General features: G+C 38.9%; 1 protein-coding gene across 7 annotated transcripts in view; it reads right to left on the bottom strand.

The window, feature by feature from the left end:
• Positions 1-18767, bottom strand: part of sbf2 (SET binding factor 2) — a 107299-nt gene that overhangs the window by 29322 nt on the left and 59210 nt on the right. For all 7 annotated transcript variants that reach the window (XM_054769839.1, XM_054769841.1, XM_054769844.1 and 4 more), the window contains 11 exons: positions 18528-18660; positions 17132-17240; positions 16801-16914; positions 16298-16375; positions 15956-16069; positions 15129-15257; positions 14953-15051; positions 14546-14750; positions 14326-14435; positions 12870-13019; positions 4211-4279 (listed from right to left, as the gene is read on the bottom strand). In XM_054769839.1, the coding sequence (XP_054625814.1) occupies positions 4211-4279; positions 12870-13019; positions 14326-14435; positions 14546-14750; positions 14953-15051; positions 15129-15257; positions 15956-16069; positions 16298-16375; positions 16801-16914; positions 17132-17240; positions 18528-18660 (1310 nt within the window). The remainder of the gene's footprint in view (positions 1-4210; positions 4280-12869; positions 13020-14325; positions 14436-14545; positions 14751-14952; positions 15052-15128; positions 15258-15955; positions 16070-16297; positions 16376-16800; positions 16915-17131; positions 17241-18527; positions 18661-18767) is intronic.

Here is an 18767-nt window from a genome sequence, read left to right as displayed (position 1 = left end):
CTGTGGAAAAGGTTGCATGAAACCAAGATACACTTTAGCACCAACAGACAATTGATAACATGCATGCAAAATAGTGATTTATGAATATTTTGCAAATCAGTCTCACCTTCCTTCTATTGTAAATATATATGGCATTCTCTCAGAGGACTCAGGGGACCAGGAAAAGCTGAGGCGTTTAAAGAAAGAACAGAGAATGTGGGTCAAAAACATCAGCTGTTCAGCCTCAACATATGGAAACAAACCAAAAACACTCTGGCTCTGGTAGCAAGGGTTGAGGGAGCACGGGACGGGGGCTGTAGAGCGAGGGAAGTTCCTGTTTCCTGCCCTGGATAATCTAGCAGCAAGGGGACAGTGCCACTGACAGCATAAAAACAAGGGGATATTTCCAAACTTGGAAATATGGTCCTAGAATTGAACTGAATTTGGTCCTCGAGACAGACTCACAGCATAATACCAAACACAGTGAATACAAATGTCCGATACAGTGCATCATCATTTGCCAGTGATTTAAAACAAACAATTATTATTAACAAATAGCTTTTGTAAAAATCAATATATACTGTACAGCATATACAGGGTCAGGCAAAATGATCTGACACATTTGTAGGTTAAATAAAAGGCAAATAAAGTACAGAAACAAAAAAGTGTTTTTATTTTCGAAAAGTACATATAATGCCATTTTTTTTCATTTAATGCCATTTTGCTTTGTTTCTTTATAATGCCATTGTTGTTGGTTTCTTTTTCAGTTGCTGCCATGAATTGGACTGGTGAGCATCACGCTTTCATTGTGGAAACGTTTATCAAAACAAACGAATCTGTAACTGCAACACAACGAGCGTTCCGTTTGCACATCAATCTTGGTAGACATGATCCCGTACCAGCTCGAAACACGATCTTGTTATGGGTTACCAACTTCAGAGCTACTGGATCTGCATTGAGTGTGTGGACAATAATGGATCCCATTTGACTGATTTCATTTTTAAAACATAATGAAACAGAATGGCATTATATGTACTTTTTGAAAATAAAAACACTTTGTTTCTTTACTTTATTTGCCTTTTATTTAACCTACAAATGTGTCAGATCATTTTTGCCTGACCCTGTATTATCAATATTTGGATGTTTGATTGTTACAAGCCAAGAACCAATAACCTAACAAATTGTGATAAATTCAATGGCACGCTTGACAGTCAATAGTCAAATAAGGGAGAATCTATACATTGAATACTTTAACATGCTATCTTTTCAGCAAAGTTTAGTGGACGTGCAGAAGTTGCACTGATAGAACAAATGACTCAAGTATAACCAAAAATTGATAAACAATAAAAAGTCTTGCAAAACAGAAATATGTATGAAATCAAAAGAAAAGTACTGACTCATATGATTCATTGCAAGTGCAGAGAGAGTCATGATAATCAGAAACTACACACCCTTTTTCAAATCCATGATTTGTCATGACAAACCAGACCTTTCACAGCGTCTTAAAGTTAAGTGCATACAACCTCTGATGAACAACAACTTGTGCGTCACAAAAACTAAGTCAAAATGCAGACTATGTATTAACATATTCTAGCCTTACTTTTTTAACATGAATAGATAGAGTAAGTTGCAGATATGTACTGCTAATCAAATGCATTTGATTAATTGATGATCAGAAAGTTTGATCACCAAGCTAAATGTTTTATCACCTTCTGGGTCTGGAGCACTCAGGTGTGTATGTTTTAACACAATGCGAAGTCAACAAATACCTTAGATAAGCTGCTGTTGCTGAATACTGATCTGAGAAAGCTTATTATAATTCCAAACAAATTGGAAAACATAGTGGAAAACATACATAGTGGCAAGAACAAGGTCAAAACATACAACGCTCAAGAAACCCAAGAGATACATCGCAGATGCTACATAAAGTGAGACCAAAGTGGAGATGTTTAGCTATAATGCACAGCATATGGCAACGTCTAAACACAAGCTCGGCATATTTTGTAGCCACAAGACTTGGGCATCTTACAGTCAACATGTCCGGGTATACCAAAGTCAAATGGCATTTCTCCAGCAGTTAATGCTTGGAAGAAATTGGGTCATGCAACAGGACAATAGTCCTCAACACTACACCAATGTACAACAGAACGTTTGTGAAAGAAAGTAATTAAATTGTTACAATGATCCAGCCAAAGTTCATACCTTAACCCAATTAAAATGCTGTGTGTGGACCTTAACAGAGCTTGCAGACATCAAAGTAACACATGTGTTCTAGTATGTCATGCCGTCATGCAGTGACCAGATCAGGGCACGAGATGCTCTTGACTACTGTGATACCCCATTACCAATCTTTGTTTTTGTTGTGGTTCCACTGAGTGACCCTTGCACCACTGCACCAGCGATTACAGAATCTTTTTGGCAAATTCCCCCCTGATCTCACTTTAACTTTTTACCCACTGGGGATAACTCACACATTGCTTGTTTGAAATAAAACATGTAAAAAAAAAAATATATATATATATATATATATATATATATATATATGTATATATATATATATATATATATATACATATATAAATATTGCTATATACCGTTCTAGTCTGTTTTTATTGGCCTTCATTGCTAAATAAGAAATCACTGGTATTTTACTTAAACAGCAAGAAATTGCCACACTATGGCAAATGTTGGATAATAGCTAACCTTATGAATCCACAAATGCTACGAAATGATTCACTTCAATGTTTTTTTCCTCATTTGTTTCATAAGAGTGTTACATCAGCCTGCAGCATGTGATATGTGAACACAGTCATGTGGCGCGTGAGTGCAACCCATGTTCTAGTCTAGCTCGTCAAAGTAGAGCACTGGTACCTACCAAAATGCCAATGTGGAAAGTTGTGTCTGTCCCTATAGCAATGGTTCTCAATTATTTACTGTCATGCCCCCACTGGGGGACAGAAATGTTTTTGTGCCTCCCCGATTTGAAATACTATTGAGAAACTGATCTATTTACTTATCTGTACTGTACAGACTGAACTCAAACCTGAAACCAGCGAAATGCAACAAAATGGAGAGAAGTGAACCATACAAGCGTATTCAAGAGTCAAACTGCATGCTGAGTACGCCAAATTCATAGAAGTTGGCAGGTCTGCACTAATATTGAAAGTCCTCCCTGCCTCTCATGCCCGCCTGACAGTTCACCGCGCACCCACAAGGGGGCCCGCCCCACTGTTTGAGACGCACTGCCCTAAAGCAACAGTTGGTACATACTGTGGGGAACTTGAATTTGGTAGTCAAAGGCCCAAGTCAGTTTTCAGTTTTTTCCTTAAGTGAATGAACCTCACTATGCTGCTATTGTCCGACTGCTGTCAGGCTCTACAACACCTGCACTACTTGAACCATGTGTCACTATGTATTCTTTACTTGCGTATCTTGCTTGCTGCTGTAACAAGTGAATTTCCCTGCTGTGGGATTAATAACGTACAATACAATACAATTGTCCATTACAGCAGCTAAAAACAGCACTCTGAGTGGGAATTTACTTTTGTTTTATTGCCATGCAAATAGCCACCATCATTATATTTTGCAGTTCCGTTCATACAGTCATGTGAAGCAATTGGGACGCCCCATGGGGTACAAATCGGTTCAACTTTTTTTGTATGTATGTTAACTCTCTTACTCCTGAAATGCTTCTACTCCTAAACCGCTGTGCACAAAAGCACAAACATTTGGAAAAAGGTGCACCTCTATTGTGTTTCCTGTGCTATTATTTTTATGACAAACACACCACATTTTAGTGCTGTTATTAAACTCTATAAGCCATTTTGGCATAAAATTTCTCACACAGCTCAATGCACTCAACAAAAACAAAAAAGTAAAGAGTGTTTATGTAAGTATTTATATTACGATTATTGGTCTTCAGCAAATCTTTATAAAACCTTTTTAATTCCTGAAAATGTTGGTGAATAAGGGGTTAATGTCTACCAATACACTACCAATGTCACCAAATGATTGAATTATTGTTGTGAATTATTTAAGTAAGCTTATTTACTGTTGGGAAGGAAATATTGTGGCATGTCTAAAAGGCTCAAGCAATATTGCATATAGGAGTGGAAGAGGTTTAAGCAGCAGGCATGCCACCCTAGCGCTTTGTATGCACTAGCTGTAAAATGAGAGAAACAGACGCCTTACATGGAACACACATACATCTGTGTTTAATGAACATCCTTACTCTGTAAAAAGCAGTTGACAGCGGAAGCAGGGCAGCAGCCACGGTGTACTCCTCTGAGCTGGAACAGTCCTGTGGGTTAAACAACAGGGGACAAGTTAGAGTGAGGTAAGACACAGCAGGTCACAGGTTATGGAGCTCTGTAAACATTGTGCACCTCAAGACACTCAAAACACAACGGGGCATGTGAGGAAAACACTTATAATAAATTAATTACAAGTGAGGCATTTTGTTTGTGCCATTAGATGAATCTTAAGAAAGTATGTATCTGAATACATCAAGCATGTGACACATGATAATGATCAATGTGATGAACAAAGAGGGGCAACGTTCTTCTTACATAAAAGACACTCTTGTCCTGTTAAATGTCAGTGCCAGGCCAAAAAAAATTTATCTGCCAAAATCAATCAATTCACTGTGTTCCATAGTAGAAAAGGGCATATGCTTTCAATAACCTTATATAATCCTTGCCCTGACACACTTGCACACCAGTCTTGAATTTATTTGTAACATTATTTCTGTATGCAAGACATCCACAACATGTTGCATAAAAAATCTTATTTTGGGGAGCCATGGCAGGACACAGAAGCAATTCTTTCTGTTTGGGGCAGCCCTCCCCTCACTGCATGACATTTATAAATCTCGAGTCCTGCGAAGAACAAACAACCTCATCAAGGACAGCACACATCCACAACACTCATTATTCACACTCCGACTGTCAGGCAGACGCTACAGGAGTTTGAAGTCCAGGACCACAAGGCTGGCAAACAGCTTTTACCCACAGGCCATCAGGCTTCTCAACGAAGCACTCACACACGCCGCACGTACCACACGCACACACTCATAACACTTTATTTATTTATTTATTGGTATTAATGTCTCTTCTGTTGTTGTTGCTTAATCTATTGCTATTAATGTGTCTTTTGTTCTTATTAATTTTCTTGTGTTTTATTTCTTTTTTTGGAAGAATGAACAGAACAAGAATTGCATTGCATAGCAGAACTACCTGTTTCACTGAGCATATAACAATAAAACTCTTGAATCTTCTAAATCATGGAATACTTGTATACATTAGAGAGTTATAATGTAGTGATATTTATTGAAATCCAAATTTCTATACTGTAGTTTTATACATCTGCTGATGTACATATGCATACAAAATATTATACAATATTCTATTTTGCCTTGCCCTATGTGGAATACTTCAAGCTGCTTAAGTCTTCTGCACCTTATAATGACTGTACTGTATATTTTGTCTATATTTTATATCTATATAAAGTGGTGTGGGAAAAAGTGTTTGCCCCTTTCCTGAATTCTTTTTTTTAAATTTTGTCACACTTAAATGTTTCATATCAAACAAATTTAAATATTAGTCAATGACAACACAACGGAACACAAAATGCAGTTTTTAAGTAAAACTTATTTTCAGGGAGAAAAAAATCCAAACCTACATAGTCCTGTGTGAAAAAGTGGTTGCCTCCCATAACTGTGGTTTATCACACCTGAGTTAAATTTCTCTAGCTACATCCAGGCCTGATTACTGCCACGCAATGCCACAGTTCAGTCTGATTGGCTTCTGGCTGCCCTGGTCTCACAAGAAAACCTTTCTCTTAAACAAGAAATATCGTCACTCTTTAATCTTGCGTGATCTTGTGACAACCCTAGCTTTAACATGTCCTAATGCTGCTACAAATGGAAGTGGAGCCACCGAACCAAGCTTCGTTGTATATTGTGTGCAATGACATTAAACATGTAGCTAAAGATTTACAATTGTCTCTAGATTGTCGCGTTAATGGGTGCCAGACCAGAGTGCGATAAGTGAATTTTCCACGAAGTAGGATTCAATATTAATAAATTGTATTTTTTGTAGTTATGGCATAGAAAACCTGTTTACGATGTTCTAAATACATTTATAACATTATTGGAGGCCTCTAGACATAAAATAACACCCATAAAGTCACCTTTACATTTGAATTACCCAATACAGTATATATAATCAGAGAAAATAAGACATTAAACATAAATAAGATAACATCGACGCATACGCTAGCAGCTTTTTTTTCTGGACAGTGTACTTCCTGTGGTGGCTTATCAATGGATTGTTATGACTGCTTTAAATGGCTTTACACTCGTATTGCTCAATATAGTAGACATAATACGAGTAAATAGCCCATTTAAGACGTAAATAAAATGTGTAGCATGTTTGTGGGCAATTTGGTCAAGTTTGAGCAGGAGGGGAGGGACATTGAGTGTGAACTTATCATAGCTAGATTGCCTTTATATCTGCTGGAGAAGAGTGCACTATAAAGGTACGAGTGTCTCACCACTCCAGCTCACGTTGTGTCGTGTGGGGAATTCCGCCCATAATGAAAACTGGCAGGGACAGTGTCATGCCCAATTCGATCTATTCAAGCCCAGTTAGATCTATTAGCCCAGGCAGAGGGGTGCTCTACAGAAGAAATAGACCTCCTATTATTATTGAGTTGAATCAGAGCAACTGGACTAGCTTGACTGACTTCAAGATGTCTAAGCCCTCATCCAGGTCCAAGTCCAGGTGCTGTCATTCAACTCCTCAGATACACCATGTACTGAAAACCTTTCCACACACTTTTTGTTCAAGTAATATTGAATTTAAATTGTTTGAATTTGTGGATAAAAATGCATTGTTCCTGAGCAGGAAGCAGACACACAATTGTTGCAAAGAGGCCCTTTTACATGTAGGATATTAAGTTTGAGTTGAAAAATTTCCATAATTTAGGTCGCCTCTTGTCAGTGAGGTGTGGTGGTGAGTCCCGCATCCAAACCAGTTGAGAACCACTGCTCTGGATTATGCAGGAAATTCCCAGGATCATTTAGAATGGTGTCATGACATTCAACAAAAAATGTGGGGCATGCAAACCTTTTAAATGTAATTATGGTTTAGTTTAGTATCATGTGGCTACTGCAGTGTCTCTGTGACACAGATCACAAAGAACTAACAAACAGATTGTCGTTTAGCTTAGGGCAGGTCAAAGAGTGGCACTCAGTGGTATTCCAAGAGAATGCCATTAGGATGAGAAGAACTTTAAGAGGCATCAATAAGGGACCTTAGGGGTTCAAACAAAACTGATGAGAGCAGGAGAAAATGATGCAAGTTGAACTCTAAAAGTACTTAATTTACAGGAAATTGGTACTTATCTGTCCTAAGCTTTGTTGGGATTTACTTGTTGGAATCAAGGAGAGTAGCCAGAGGAAACAAAAGTAAAGCCCATGCACAAACAGCTGTCCGGTTTATGACCTGGTGGCGCACCTCATAACCATCCGCTGGAATTGATCCAAAGAAAGTATTAAAGTGTTTCTTTCTTAACATGCCTCTTTTCAAAGATGTGTTATGTACTGTATATCACACATTGAGAAATCTGAACTTCAGGACATAGGGTGAAAAATGCAACATTCTCTGATAATGGTCTATAATGGGGCCCCTGATGCCGCCATTGCTCAAGAGAAGTAGAAAAAAAGACAAGAATGTACAGAGGAGAGAAAATGCACACAAACTCAGCAGCTACACATGAAAGCCCTTCAGCCCCCCACATGGACGAAGCAAGACAGTTTCTATCTTATTTTGCTTGTCACTTGTGTTTGTCTTTTCTGCCATTTGGGCTGCGATAAAATGTTCCACCTTGGAGAGGCACCAGAGCATTGGTTACCAGCATCCCTAACAATGCCGAGGGTCACTGGAGATCAAGGGCCATAGTCACAACAGGATAACAAGAGGAAATGCACGGGCCAAGTGTGAATATTTAACACTTGTTTTTGCTGGTGTTGTTGCTTTAATTCAGTAATGCGTTAGTAAATTCTGTGGCTGAGATACAGCTTATTCTAAGTTATTTTTCAGGTGATGAAAGCATCACAGCTCAATGACAGTAATGACAGAACCCATAGGACGTCCCAATTGCTTGTTTTAATGACAGCTCAAGTATTTGAAGATAAAATCATAGTACATGCTACAGATTACATGGAATGTAAAGTGAAAATTTAGTTTACAATGACATGAGGAAAATGAGCAAGGTATCATAGGCAATGATTCACAGGGCAGGGGTAGTTTTCTGGATTTTAAGGATCGACAGCAAACAAGCTACTTGTGGAGCCTCACGTTTTAGTCTGTAGCAACATCCCGCTGTCTTCTTTTCCCCCTATTATTTAATGTATTACTCACCAGTGTGCCTCCCTCTTGAAGCAGCGGGAGCTCTAACAGCTATGATGACAAACACAGCTATTTGTCCTCAGACACGTATACAGGGAAAAACAGGGAGCTTGAACATGTGACAGAAATGATGCAGGAAGTGAACAAAAGGAAACTTCCTGAGTGTTTCTCAGACGTTAGCACTATCCAGGAAAGCTGTAAAATCAAGTGACGTCTGAGGAATGCACACGTTTATAGTACTTTCCTTTGTAGTTACACACGTACAGTGCATTAAAAATATGTTGCAGTTAATGCATCAGGGTTTACTAAAAGGAAGAGCAGGCCAAATACTGTAGTTGACCTCTGTGGTGTCAGAAACTTAACTGCAGCAGATGTTTACCTGGCCATACTGGACATCCAGTGGAATGAGATAAACATGGGAATGCTACTGAGTTCCAATTCTCAGTGACCATTATTACATCAGGCAGTCTATCAAGGCTACCGAGGCAGACAGGGGCCATGTTCTCCCAGCCAGAGACTAATTTATGCTTTAAATAATGTCAAAAGTAATTAAGTCATAGATTTAAACTGTTTAAACGATTACAGTGGTATTCAGGCACCCTGTAGAGCACACACTTTTGCAGCATGCATCCTGCTCCCATTTAGTTTGGAAATGTTAAGTTTTTGGCTTCTTAGTTTGCCCAGCACCCCCCACTCATTTTTAAACACTAAGTTTAGAAAAAATAAATTGGAGGCTAACTAGGCAATTTGGTAGCTTACTAGAGCTTTGCAGCAGTTGGTGCAGTTGTACGCGCACGCATGGTGACCCCGAATGGCATCCCTGTATGTCAATCAAGTGACAAATGTCACAGTGAGGATGGATGATAGGCTATGTCTATTTTTTTGTAATGCCCTGCGATCTATGTGATTTTGTGATCGATCGGTAGATCGCAATCAAAGAGGCAGAGGCATAGGGTACCACCTAGATGGTGGCAAGTCCAGTACATCAGGTCAAAGATTTAAGATTTTCTCTTAACAACATCTGTGTGGAATATGTGCAACATCAAATTCAACATCATGTGGGGTGTATTTGGCAGCGTGATGACCACATAAACCTCCCAGCGTAATCCTCTCCATGTAAAGTGCCATTCAGAATGTGTTTTTTTTTTTTTAACAAGATGAGGCCCTCCGCCATGAGAGAGCAGAGCACAGAGGGCTAATAATCCGATCAGACAGGAAATGGTTGGGATGCCAGGATACATCCACAGCAGGCCTCATTCCCCCACATGGCTTGTTCACTGGGAGCTGGAGTACTGACCGGTGTGCATGCACACACAACTACATGTGCAATTAGCTCAAATACGTCAATGGGACTCATTACTTTGTGTGATTCATGCCAGAAAGAAAGATAAGGATAATAACACATGTTTAAGATAGAACAAACACTGTAAACTATTTCTGGCCAACATTTTTCTGAGAATGTATCAATTTCCCCTACATTACAGACTTTAAAGGGTGATTATAGCGAAGATTTGAGCAATGTGTCAATAGTTTTTGAGGAGGAGGAAACATTCGGTGATGAAATAGCGAACTTGCAGAACATGGAATTAAGAAATGGAGATGAAGATTGGTCACCTTCAAAACACATAATAGTGAGTGTAAATTACTCTGGAGTTGCTTATCCTTCAATTATTGTTTTAAATCGGCTTCTTAATTATTGAAAAGGGGTTTTTATAGCTTGTTTTATTGTATTGCACTTCGAGGATGAATGTTCGCTACTGTCGCCACCCACAGTAAATATACCGCTGTCAATAGATGTTTATATAACATGTACTGTATAATGCAGCCTTGTTGCGGAATAGTGTTTAGAAGACATCATGCAAACAAGACATGCCAACTTTGACGTAGTGGTCATACGTTGTCTTGTTTTTTTCCTGTGTACTGGCGGACCAGTATCCTTTCTCAAAATGCGTTTATACCGTACTTTCAAGCCAAATACTTCTTGTAAAGGTGTTCCTTCAAAGAAGTCTTTAGCCAAATGATCACTGCAAAGAACAGAACTCGAGGTAGGCGTGTCCATCTGTCTCTCATTCTCTGCACTTTCTTTGTCCATTGTTGCCTTAAACCTTCTTCTTTTGGAAAAGAAAACAAACTTACAGAATCATTCAGATACTCTAACATCCAGCAGCAACACAACATTTTGGCATGACTACTATTTTAATTGAAAATATGCTAAACCAAGTCGACAATCTATGTCGAGAAGCGTCTGTTTACTCTGCTTTAGCTGAGAGGTGGCACCCCGATGATGTTACTTCTGGAAATGAGGTTGAGCTGTCAGGTAGTTCGTCATGACTGGTGCCATGAACTATGAATGTCATTTTTCGCTGTTCGCTTTCAAAAATCAAACAATGTAGAACATAATTACGAACACTATATAACATATTTAAGCAAAGTTGATTCATCATGTCACGGACCCTTTAAAAAAAATAATAAACACTTCCGTACCACCCATCCACCTGACTCTCAGCCTATATCCACATTAACACGGATATTTTCAACAAAATTACACCACTTCAATGTAAAAAAAAAAAAATTTCAATCGACAAGAGTAAAGTTTGAAAAAAAATAAAAACACACTCACCATCCATCATGCGCCAATCAAAAGCCTGAAAATCCAACTACAGCTGACATGGTTGTGCATTGAACACCTCTGTTCATCAATATAGTGATATATTACTTGTACAATTATATGTATGTTGCCTTAAACATCAGCACATGCTTACATGGAGCCCAGAAACCACCATGAATGTTTTGTTTAATTGCCTGTGTATGTTATAATGCAAGAGAAGCGGCATAGAAAATGGATGGATGGATGTTATAATGCACACGCATGCTTGCATAAAATGAACACTGGTCTAAAATACAGTCAACCTGACATAAAATCCTTTAGAACGCTGATTAAAATCAGAAAACAACTGCTGTTAGCCTGAGGGTGACAGTTTAATGATGAATGTCATGAATGGCTGTCTAATGATGATGTCATTGTGAATCTATGTGTCACGTCATAGTGGGTGCCAGAAATCCTAATGAGGCATCATGCTTTCATTGTACAAAGAACATTTTTTACAGGATAAGTCACTCTGATTCCTTACTTGCTGTCTCACACAACAGTCGACACTAAAATGTCCATGTGGGGCTCGTGTGTGGCTGGGTGTTGCAACAAAGCATGTAAGTTATAACTTGACGCCAATTTGCTATTTATATACTTTTCTTGGCTCATCTCAAAGTAATCCCTAAAATGGAACACTGGTTAACAAATAAAAGGCCAAACTCAATGCTTGTTTGGAAAACAATGAAAAAACACATAAAATCAAGATGTGTCACTGAGCACACAAGGAGTAAAATTCCTCTAAAAACTCTTATAGATATAATTGTCTTTTTACTATGATAATATGTATATTTTAAAATGTGGGTATATAAAATTACAAAAAGTGAATAAAAGTAAGTAAGAAAGAAAGTAAGTCATGTCCGGTCCAGTCAGCCAGTGGGAAATTGCAAATCAATAATTTTGGTACATTGCCAGTAGTATTCTGCAGCTTGCTTTACTTTCAAGCTATTTTATAATTAATTATGGACAAAGTGACCCATGAAATGACACTGTGGTCATGCTCTAAACATCTGTCAGGAATAATTGGCTTTGTAATAAAAAAAAAAAGACTGGAATTCAAAGTCACTTCACAAAAGCTGCACACAGGGGATATCTTACAAAGATTAAAATCCAAAGAAAGGATTCATTCAAGGCAGTAAATATGAAATATTACTTATTAATAAAAACCTGACTGCTCCGGGTGCATGAAGCCTTACTGACTCTTCCGGAGCAGCACATGGCTTACCGGCCAACTTTGGCACGTATTCGAAGCATGAGGGTACCAGGAGGAGACAAGCTGTCTGATAAACAATGAGCTGCTTTGCTGAGACTCACTCTTACAAAATGTTGTAAACACACCCAAACCGGAGAATACAGGAAAAACAAAACAAGGATGAAGGGTAACTGGCCAGTGGGTCTTCTGTACAAGTGAGCTTCTCTAAAAATTTGGGACATTGTTAGTATTTTCCTGTTGTGATTTCCGTTCTGGACAGATCTGCTACCATAAATCGTGGTTATTTTTACCCCAAATCAGTTTTATGTAAGAAGTTGGAAACAAATGTGGGGTAGTTGCAGTTTTCTCTCCAAAAAGTAAACATAGAAGAATACGCTCCAAATCATTCAATCGTCTGTCATGCAGCAAGTTATTTTTCATAATGATTTAACAATTTTGTTTTATATTAACTGATCTAGTGTGCTAGTGTGTCTATTGTTAAATGCTGGAAGAAAGTGAAAGTGATCACAATTTCTGAAAAACATGAAGTGTATTTGACTTCCAGTCTTCTCAATCAAAAAAACAAAACAAAAAAAAAACAAAGAATCTAGATGAGTCGTTTTCTGAATCTGGGAATTACCTGGAGGGCACAATTCATCATCCGAATGATGTAGTCAAATTGTTGGTGGTCTAGTATGGCCCGATTTTGCTGGACATGAAGACTCAGCTCGTCAGTCAGACATTGTCGAGCTGCTTTGCCTTTGAGGGCCCGCAGTGCAGCAGGAAGAGTCTGGCAATGGAAACAGACATAGAAACTAATATTAATTCTCATAAGAATTAACGACACTTTGACTAATGTAAATGTGACAAATTTGTATTGGACGTCTTTCAGGAATAAACACCCCAATCAGTAACAAATGATTGCAAGTAACTTGTGATGGAATATGACTTTTTAAAAATCAAAGAATTTTTGTCAGTTTATTTTAATGAGAGCAACAGAGAAAGAAAACAGAATTACGACATAATTAATAATTTCTTGCATGCAGAGTATAATGCTTTGCAGATTTATTGTCATCATTTGTCCAAACAGGTTTTACAGGCTCATTTGGTGGTTCAAAGGATAAACGATATGCATTCTTATTTCGGCAGAGATGCATGCTTGACTTGTTAAACAAATATATAAAGCCAGGGGGCTATATAAAACAAAACTGGAGGTTGGCCAATGTGAAAACGCTGGCTGCACAAAGTAAATTGTTTTCACCTACAACCTCATGGACTGTACATGGAGTCCTAATGAATGAAAATGTGAGTAAACCTATCAACACTGCTTATTAATAGTGTATTTTCCTGTTTCCCGGGATGCTGTTCTGGGTGAACAGCACCAACACGGAATGGTGGGGTTCAAAGTTGATCCGCAAATTTGCTGACCTCTGAGGTAGTATCAGAGGTGTAGCAGACGCGGGATGAGACTATGCCGCTTATCCTCACAAGGGTCGCAGATAAGCTGGAGCCTATCCCAGCTGACTTCGGGCGAGAGGCGGGGTACACCCTGGACTGGTCGCCAGTCAATCGCAGGGCACATATCGACAAACAATCACTCACACTCACACTCATTCATACCTATGGTCAATTTAGAGAATTTAGAGTCGCCAATTAATCTGACATGCATGTTTTTGGAATGTGGGAGGAAACTGGAGTACCCGGAGAAAACCCACGCACACACGGGGAGAACATGCAAACTCCACACAGTGATGCCCAACGGAAATTGGAACCCAGATCTTCCTGATCGTCTTCTTGACTGTGTGGCAAACATGCTACCACTAGGCCACCGTGTGATCCCATGAGACGAGATATCAACATTAATTTTAAGAAAAGTATAATTGGAAAAATATGACTGGACAACAAACTTTTTTATTTAACCGGGTTGTCCTGTTCCAGCGATACAGCTTTTCTCCAAACAAGAAATCAAGATCGCAACACCTGTACTAAGAAATATTTTAAATATTACACCAGACAAGTCTAATTATCTGTTACTGCTATATGAACGCACACACGTTATAGCTATTTGAATGTGTACACATGGCACCAGATATCACCTTTTCTGTCTCCAGGGTCTTGTTTTCAAAGATGAAGGAAATGCAGCTTTTGACTACCTCAAGCCTGCGAGCGCTGTTAAAGACAGAGCCAGTCTTTCCCAAAATGGACACTAAAAAACAGACATGACTAGGTAAGAAACACATTTAAACACACTTGGAAATCAGTATATTGAGGCTAAGTTCTGATATGTCAAATGATAATGTCAAACGGCGGCCATACCGACAGGAGGACCAGCAGGTACAACGCACTTCTTCTCAGTTCGTGTGAATGGATGGATGCTGCTGTGTTTGGCCACACCGTCATGCAGCATCTTCTCCACTTTGTCGTCACACAACACAGGGAAGGGTACCTGGTGCACCCGCAAGTGAGATCCCTCTGATGGTCTAGGCACTTTCTGGAATGCCATGTGGGGGTTTGGGTTCTCCTACAAAACACACACACAAGGACTATGTATTAGGGTGGACCGACAAAACTGACATCCTCATACGACAAATGTATCCAAAGTCATATAATTCACACAGTTTATTTAAAAGTGCTTGACTGTGCAACATTTTACTTGGTCTGCTTGAATCTTGATAACAAGAACAGTCTTTCAGGTACATTTGGAACACAAACTGTGTACTCACATTTCTGTATAGCTGCTCAGAGAGTTCCCGGATTCGCTTGTGCAGCTTTGCAGGGTTGAGTTCTTCTTCTCGAAAATGCTCAGTGTCTAAGGCCACCAGCTGCAAAAAGAGAATAAAATAAGATGACAAATATGAAATGATCGGTTGATTGTTGAATGGTTTCAATGCCATCGTACCTCATCAAAGAGATCACAAGCTCTGTAAGGCGGACCGCGCTCTGAGACAAAGCCAGCAAAGGCCATGCCATCCAAGACCTTGGTGAGAAAATCGTTCTCAATGAGGCCTCGCTGGCCTAGAAAGGCAGTCTGGATAATGTCAAAATTAGAAGAGTTACAATACTGCACACATAGGAACAATGTTAAATTGCTCACATGGATATAAATGAGAAAATTGTACAAGTATTCTTTGATTATCGGAAAAGATATATCTAGATATCTGTGCAATGTTGAAATTAAGTATAAGATTTTACATAAAAGAACTATTTTTTCCTGAATTTATTTCCCTTATCTTACTAAAAATGGATTCAATCAATTCAATCAATCAATATTTCATGGGTTTACTCAAGCCTTCCCCACTCAGCAATTCCAGGCAAAAAAAACTGAGCAAGTTCATAATAGAATCCATGTGGGGCAGTTTCACGATGATGTGCTCAGGGGTTACCATGGAAATACCTCTATCATGAACAAACAAAATATCTAGCAAAAACAAGTAAGCTGTAAAACATCTGATATTGCCCAAGGTTAGCGGCCCGCATTGGCGGCTTGCAAAATTTTTTAAAAATAATAGCATCATGAAACGGTCACATCTGAGGGACACGCTAACAGACTTGGTTTACATGTAATTGTTTACATGTAATTCCATCTCTCTCTGCCTCAACATTCCTGGCCGATTACAAAAACAGTGTTCTTTCTGAGAAGCACTGGCTTAAAATTTTTAATCAAGTGGTCATCAGCAGGAAAAGTTTTAGAACATTTTGATCCAGAATTTATACTTGTGATCTTACCTTGTGAAAGTGAATAACAGGTTCGCAATGGATGCGAATTAGCTGCAGGCATGACCTGTAGCCCTGGAAGAGTTGTGCAAACAGCCTGAGAAAGACGGCCCTCACCTCCTTGTCCTGACACACACACACACGCGCCTCATCAAAAAGCTATTCCGCAACAGCAAGTAAATACTTACTTAATCATCAAGGTTATTTGTCTTAAGATTAAATTAAGTTCATGAATTGCCTACTCCAACCTTTTCAGGATTTGAGGCTAATTGTTGAAAGCAGCAGTGTCCTCCTCATGAAGGATGAGGATTCCAACCTATGGGCAAAGAGCATTTGATAGAGATGCTGACTTACCAACAACTTGAGGTTGGAGGGTGCAGTGCGAGGTGGTGGGAAAGCATTGTCTGCAATCTCCAAATCAGGATGCAAAACCTAGAAGAGTTGAATCGCTTGTGATGAGGAAGTATAGGGTTTTGTGTTAAAAAATGAAATGATAACTCAATACAACTGAACATTCCTAGCACATGATGGGATTTTATGAAAAATTGAGTCCACTAAAAGGTATTTGGAGTTAAGAATTGAATATAAATTCCATCAATTAAACATGTTTTTTTCCAAGCTCCAGTCATTGTTTAATTAGGGCGTGTGTTGACTTGTACTATTGCTAGTGGCAGAAGTTTAACAACATTATTCTGAGTAGAGGAAGTGAAAACAGTTTGGACAGTTGTGAGAGAAAGGACCAAAGGACCAAATTTATGTTTGACTTTACAGAGGGGCGTGGGCTATGTATTTTGTTGTGGTCTGAATGGTATGGTTATAGGTAGAAAAATGAATGAAGCAAGCATGCACGTGCTCACCAGTGACAGGGCGGACTGTGTCTGGTTTAGGAGAGGTTCAGGGAGTAGAGACAAGTGAATGCACTCTGGGATTTTTATTGTTCCTCCATCCAGGTCCGCAATGATGACATCCAACTGGTGACACATGAAATGCTGACATGTCAGGTGGTTTTATTACAGCTCTAGGGATGACTGCAAAGATAAACACGAATTCCAAACAAGGCTTCCACGTATGCAGCCACATTAACCATAAAAGGGCAGATTACATTAGGTGAAGACCTACCAAATCATCGTGTATCATCATGTTTTAAAGAATTATTTGCAGGTTAGGAGATTTGGAATATGTACCCACCAGATCCTGGATTTCACTCTGAAACATGGAGTGCACTCCGATGATAAAAGGGGTGGGGGAGCTCAGAACCTCCAGCAGGCGTGAAGGCAGGATTGGGATGTAGGGATAGCTTCAGATGCAAAAATACACATTTAACATCCAGCACAACCAGGAATACAGAGAAAAAACAACAGAATGACTGCAAAAATGTGTTTATTTAAAACTACTTTACAAAAAATCCAAATGAGTACAATCATAATCTGTGATAAGAAACTGCATGTAGTACACAACATTCAAAGATTTTGTAATAACATTCTTACAGTTACTGGAGCATCATCATTTACTGAGAACTGATAAGTAAAAAAAATTGATATACAGTATACTTTTATTGTATCGCAGGCGTTGGCAAAAAAGGGTTTGTCAAGTTTTTGCTTAAATTTCTGCTTTATCGTCAAGTCAGTCTTTTAAGATATGTTTTCGATTGGTCAGACAACAGAATAGGTTGGAACAGCTGCATGTACTATGTAGTACAGTAGTATATTTTAATGAGTATTGAAGTCATCCTTCAAAAGAATATGTATACAGTAGGGGTGTCACAAGATCCTGTGTCACAAGCTCTCGCGAGATTAAAACATTTCTCGTTCAGAAAAAAAAGTCTTGTGGGTACAAGGCCTGGGACGATAATAAATTAATCACACAATAAATGAAAATGAGCTCGATAATTTTGCCGGCCTTAATACATTACCATGCCATGTGCATTCATGCCTTTTTTCCTCCCGCCTCTTAACAGGCAGGAAGAGCGTTCACTCTGTTATTGGTTTCAGGACCTTGGCACGTTTGTTCCATAAAACAACGGCATGAGCGGAGTGAGCGTTTTTGTTAGTCATACGGTCTCTTTGTCTAGGTGGGTGGAGGTGGGGCCAGTAGCGTACACACAGAGTGCACAATAGTGTAATGTACTGGAAATTTAATTAGTACATTGCAAAATATTGTCATACATTTTTTCATTGTACTTTTCTTAAAAGTCAAGTTAAAAGCTCATCTTGTTCTCGCAGACTCAATCTCGTGTATCGTCTCACAGACAAGCTCCACAAAAAATGTATTTTACAGTACCCATGGTATTGTATTTGTATTTGTATTTGTATTTGTATTTGTATTTGTACTTTATTTATCCCACAGCGGGGAAATTCACTTGTTACAGCAGCAAGCAAGCAGTCGGTATGAAGGACCTGCAGAACCTCTCCTTCTTACGCCGTGGGTGTAGATTTGTTTGAAGAAAAAGAAAAAAGAATCGCTACACGAGTGGACGTTGAACAGTTAGATGGTAAAAAAAAAAGATATGTCTTTTCTATTAGGTAGTGCTGATTGTGGAACTGAATAGACACAACAAACCAAATGTGAAAACACCCTCACCTACCTGTATTTGAGGGGAAACATGAGGGCTTCCAAGGCACGGCTCGCCTCCCCAAGCCTCTGGTAACTGGTGGAGTGGAACAAAACTTTGTGCTCCGTCAGAACCGCACAAAACAAGCTTAGAACATTTTGAATACCTGGAACAAGGAAACAATGAAAGAAAACAAAGTGCGATTAAAGAAATGTCCGTTCGGAAAGAATGCTGAAGGTAACAGCCACATTGTTCAAATCAGTCATCAAACAT

This window comes from Dunckerocampus dactyliophorus, chromosome 3 (genome assembly GCF_027744805.1).
Source record: "Dunckerocampus dactyliophorus isolate RoL2022-P2 chromosome 3, RoL_Ddac_1.1, whole genome shotgun sequence".
NCBI classification, from domain to species: Eukaryota; Metazoa; Chordata; class Actinopteri; order Syngnathiformes; family Syngnathidae; genus Dunckerocampus; species Dunckerocampus dactyliophorus.
Note: the sequence above shows the minus strand (reverse complement) of the source record. Positions and strands in the feature narration are given on the sequence as shown.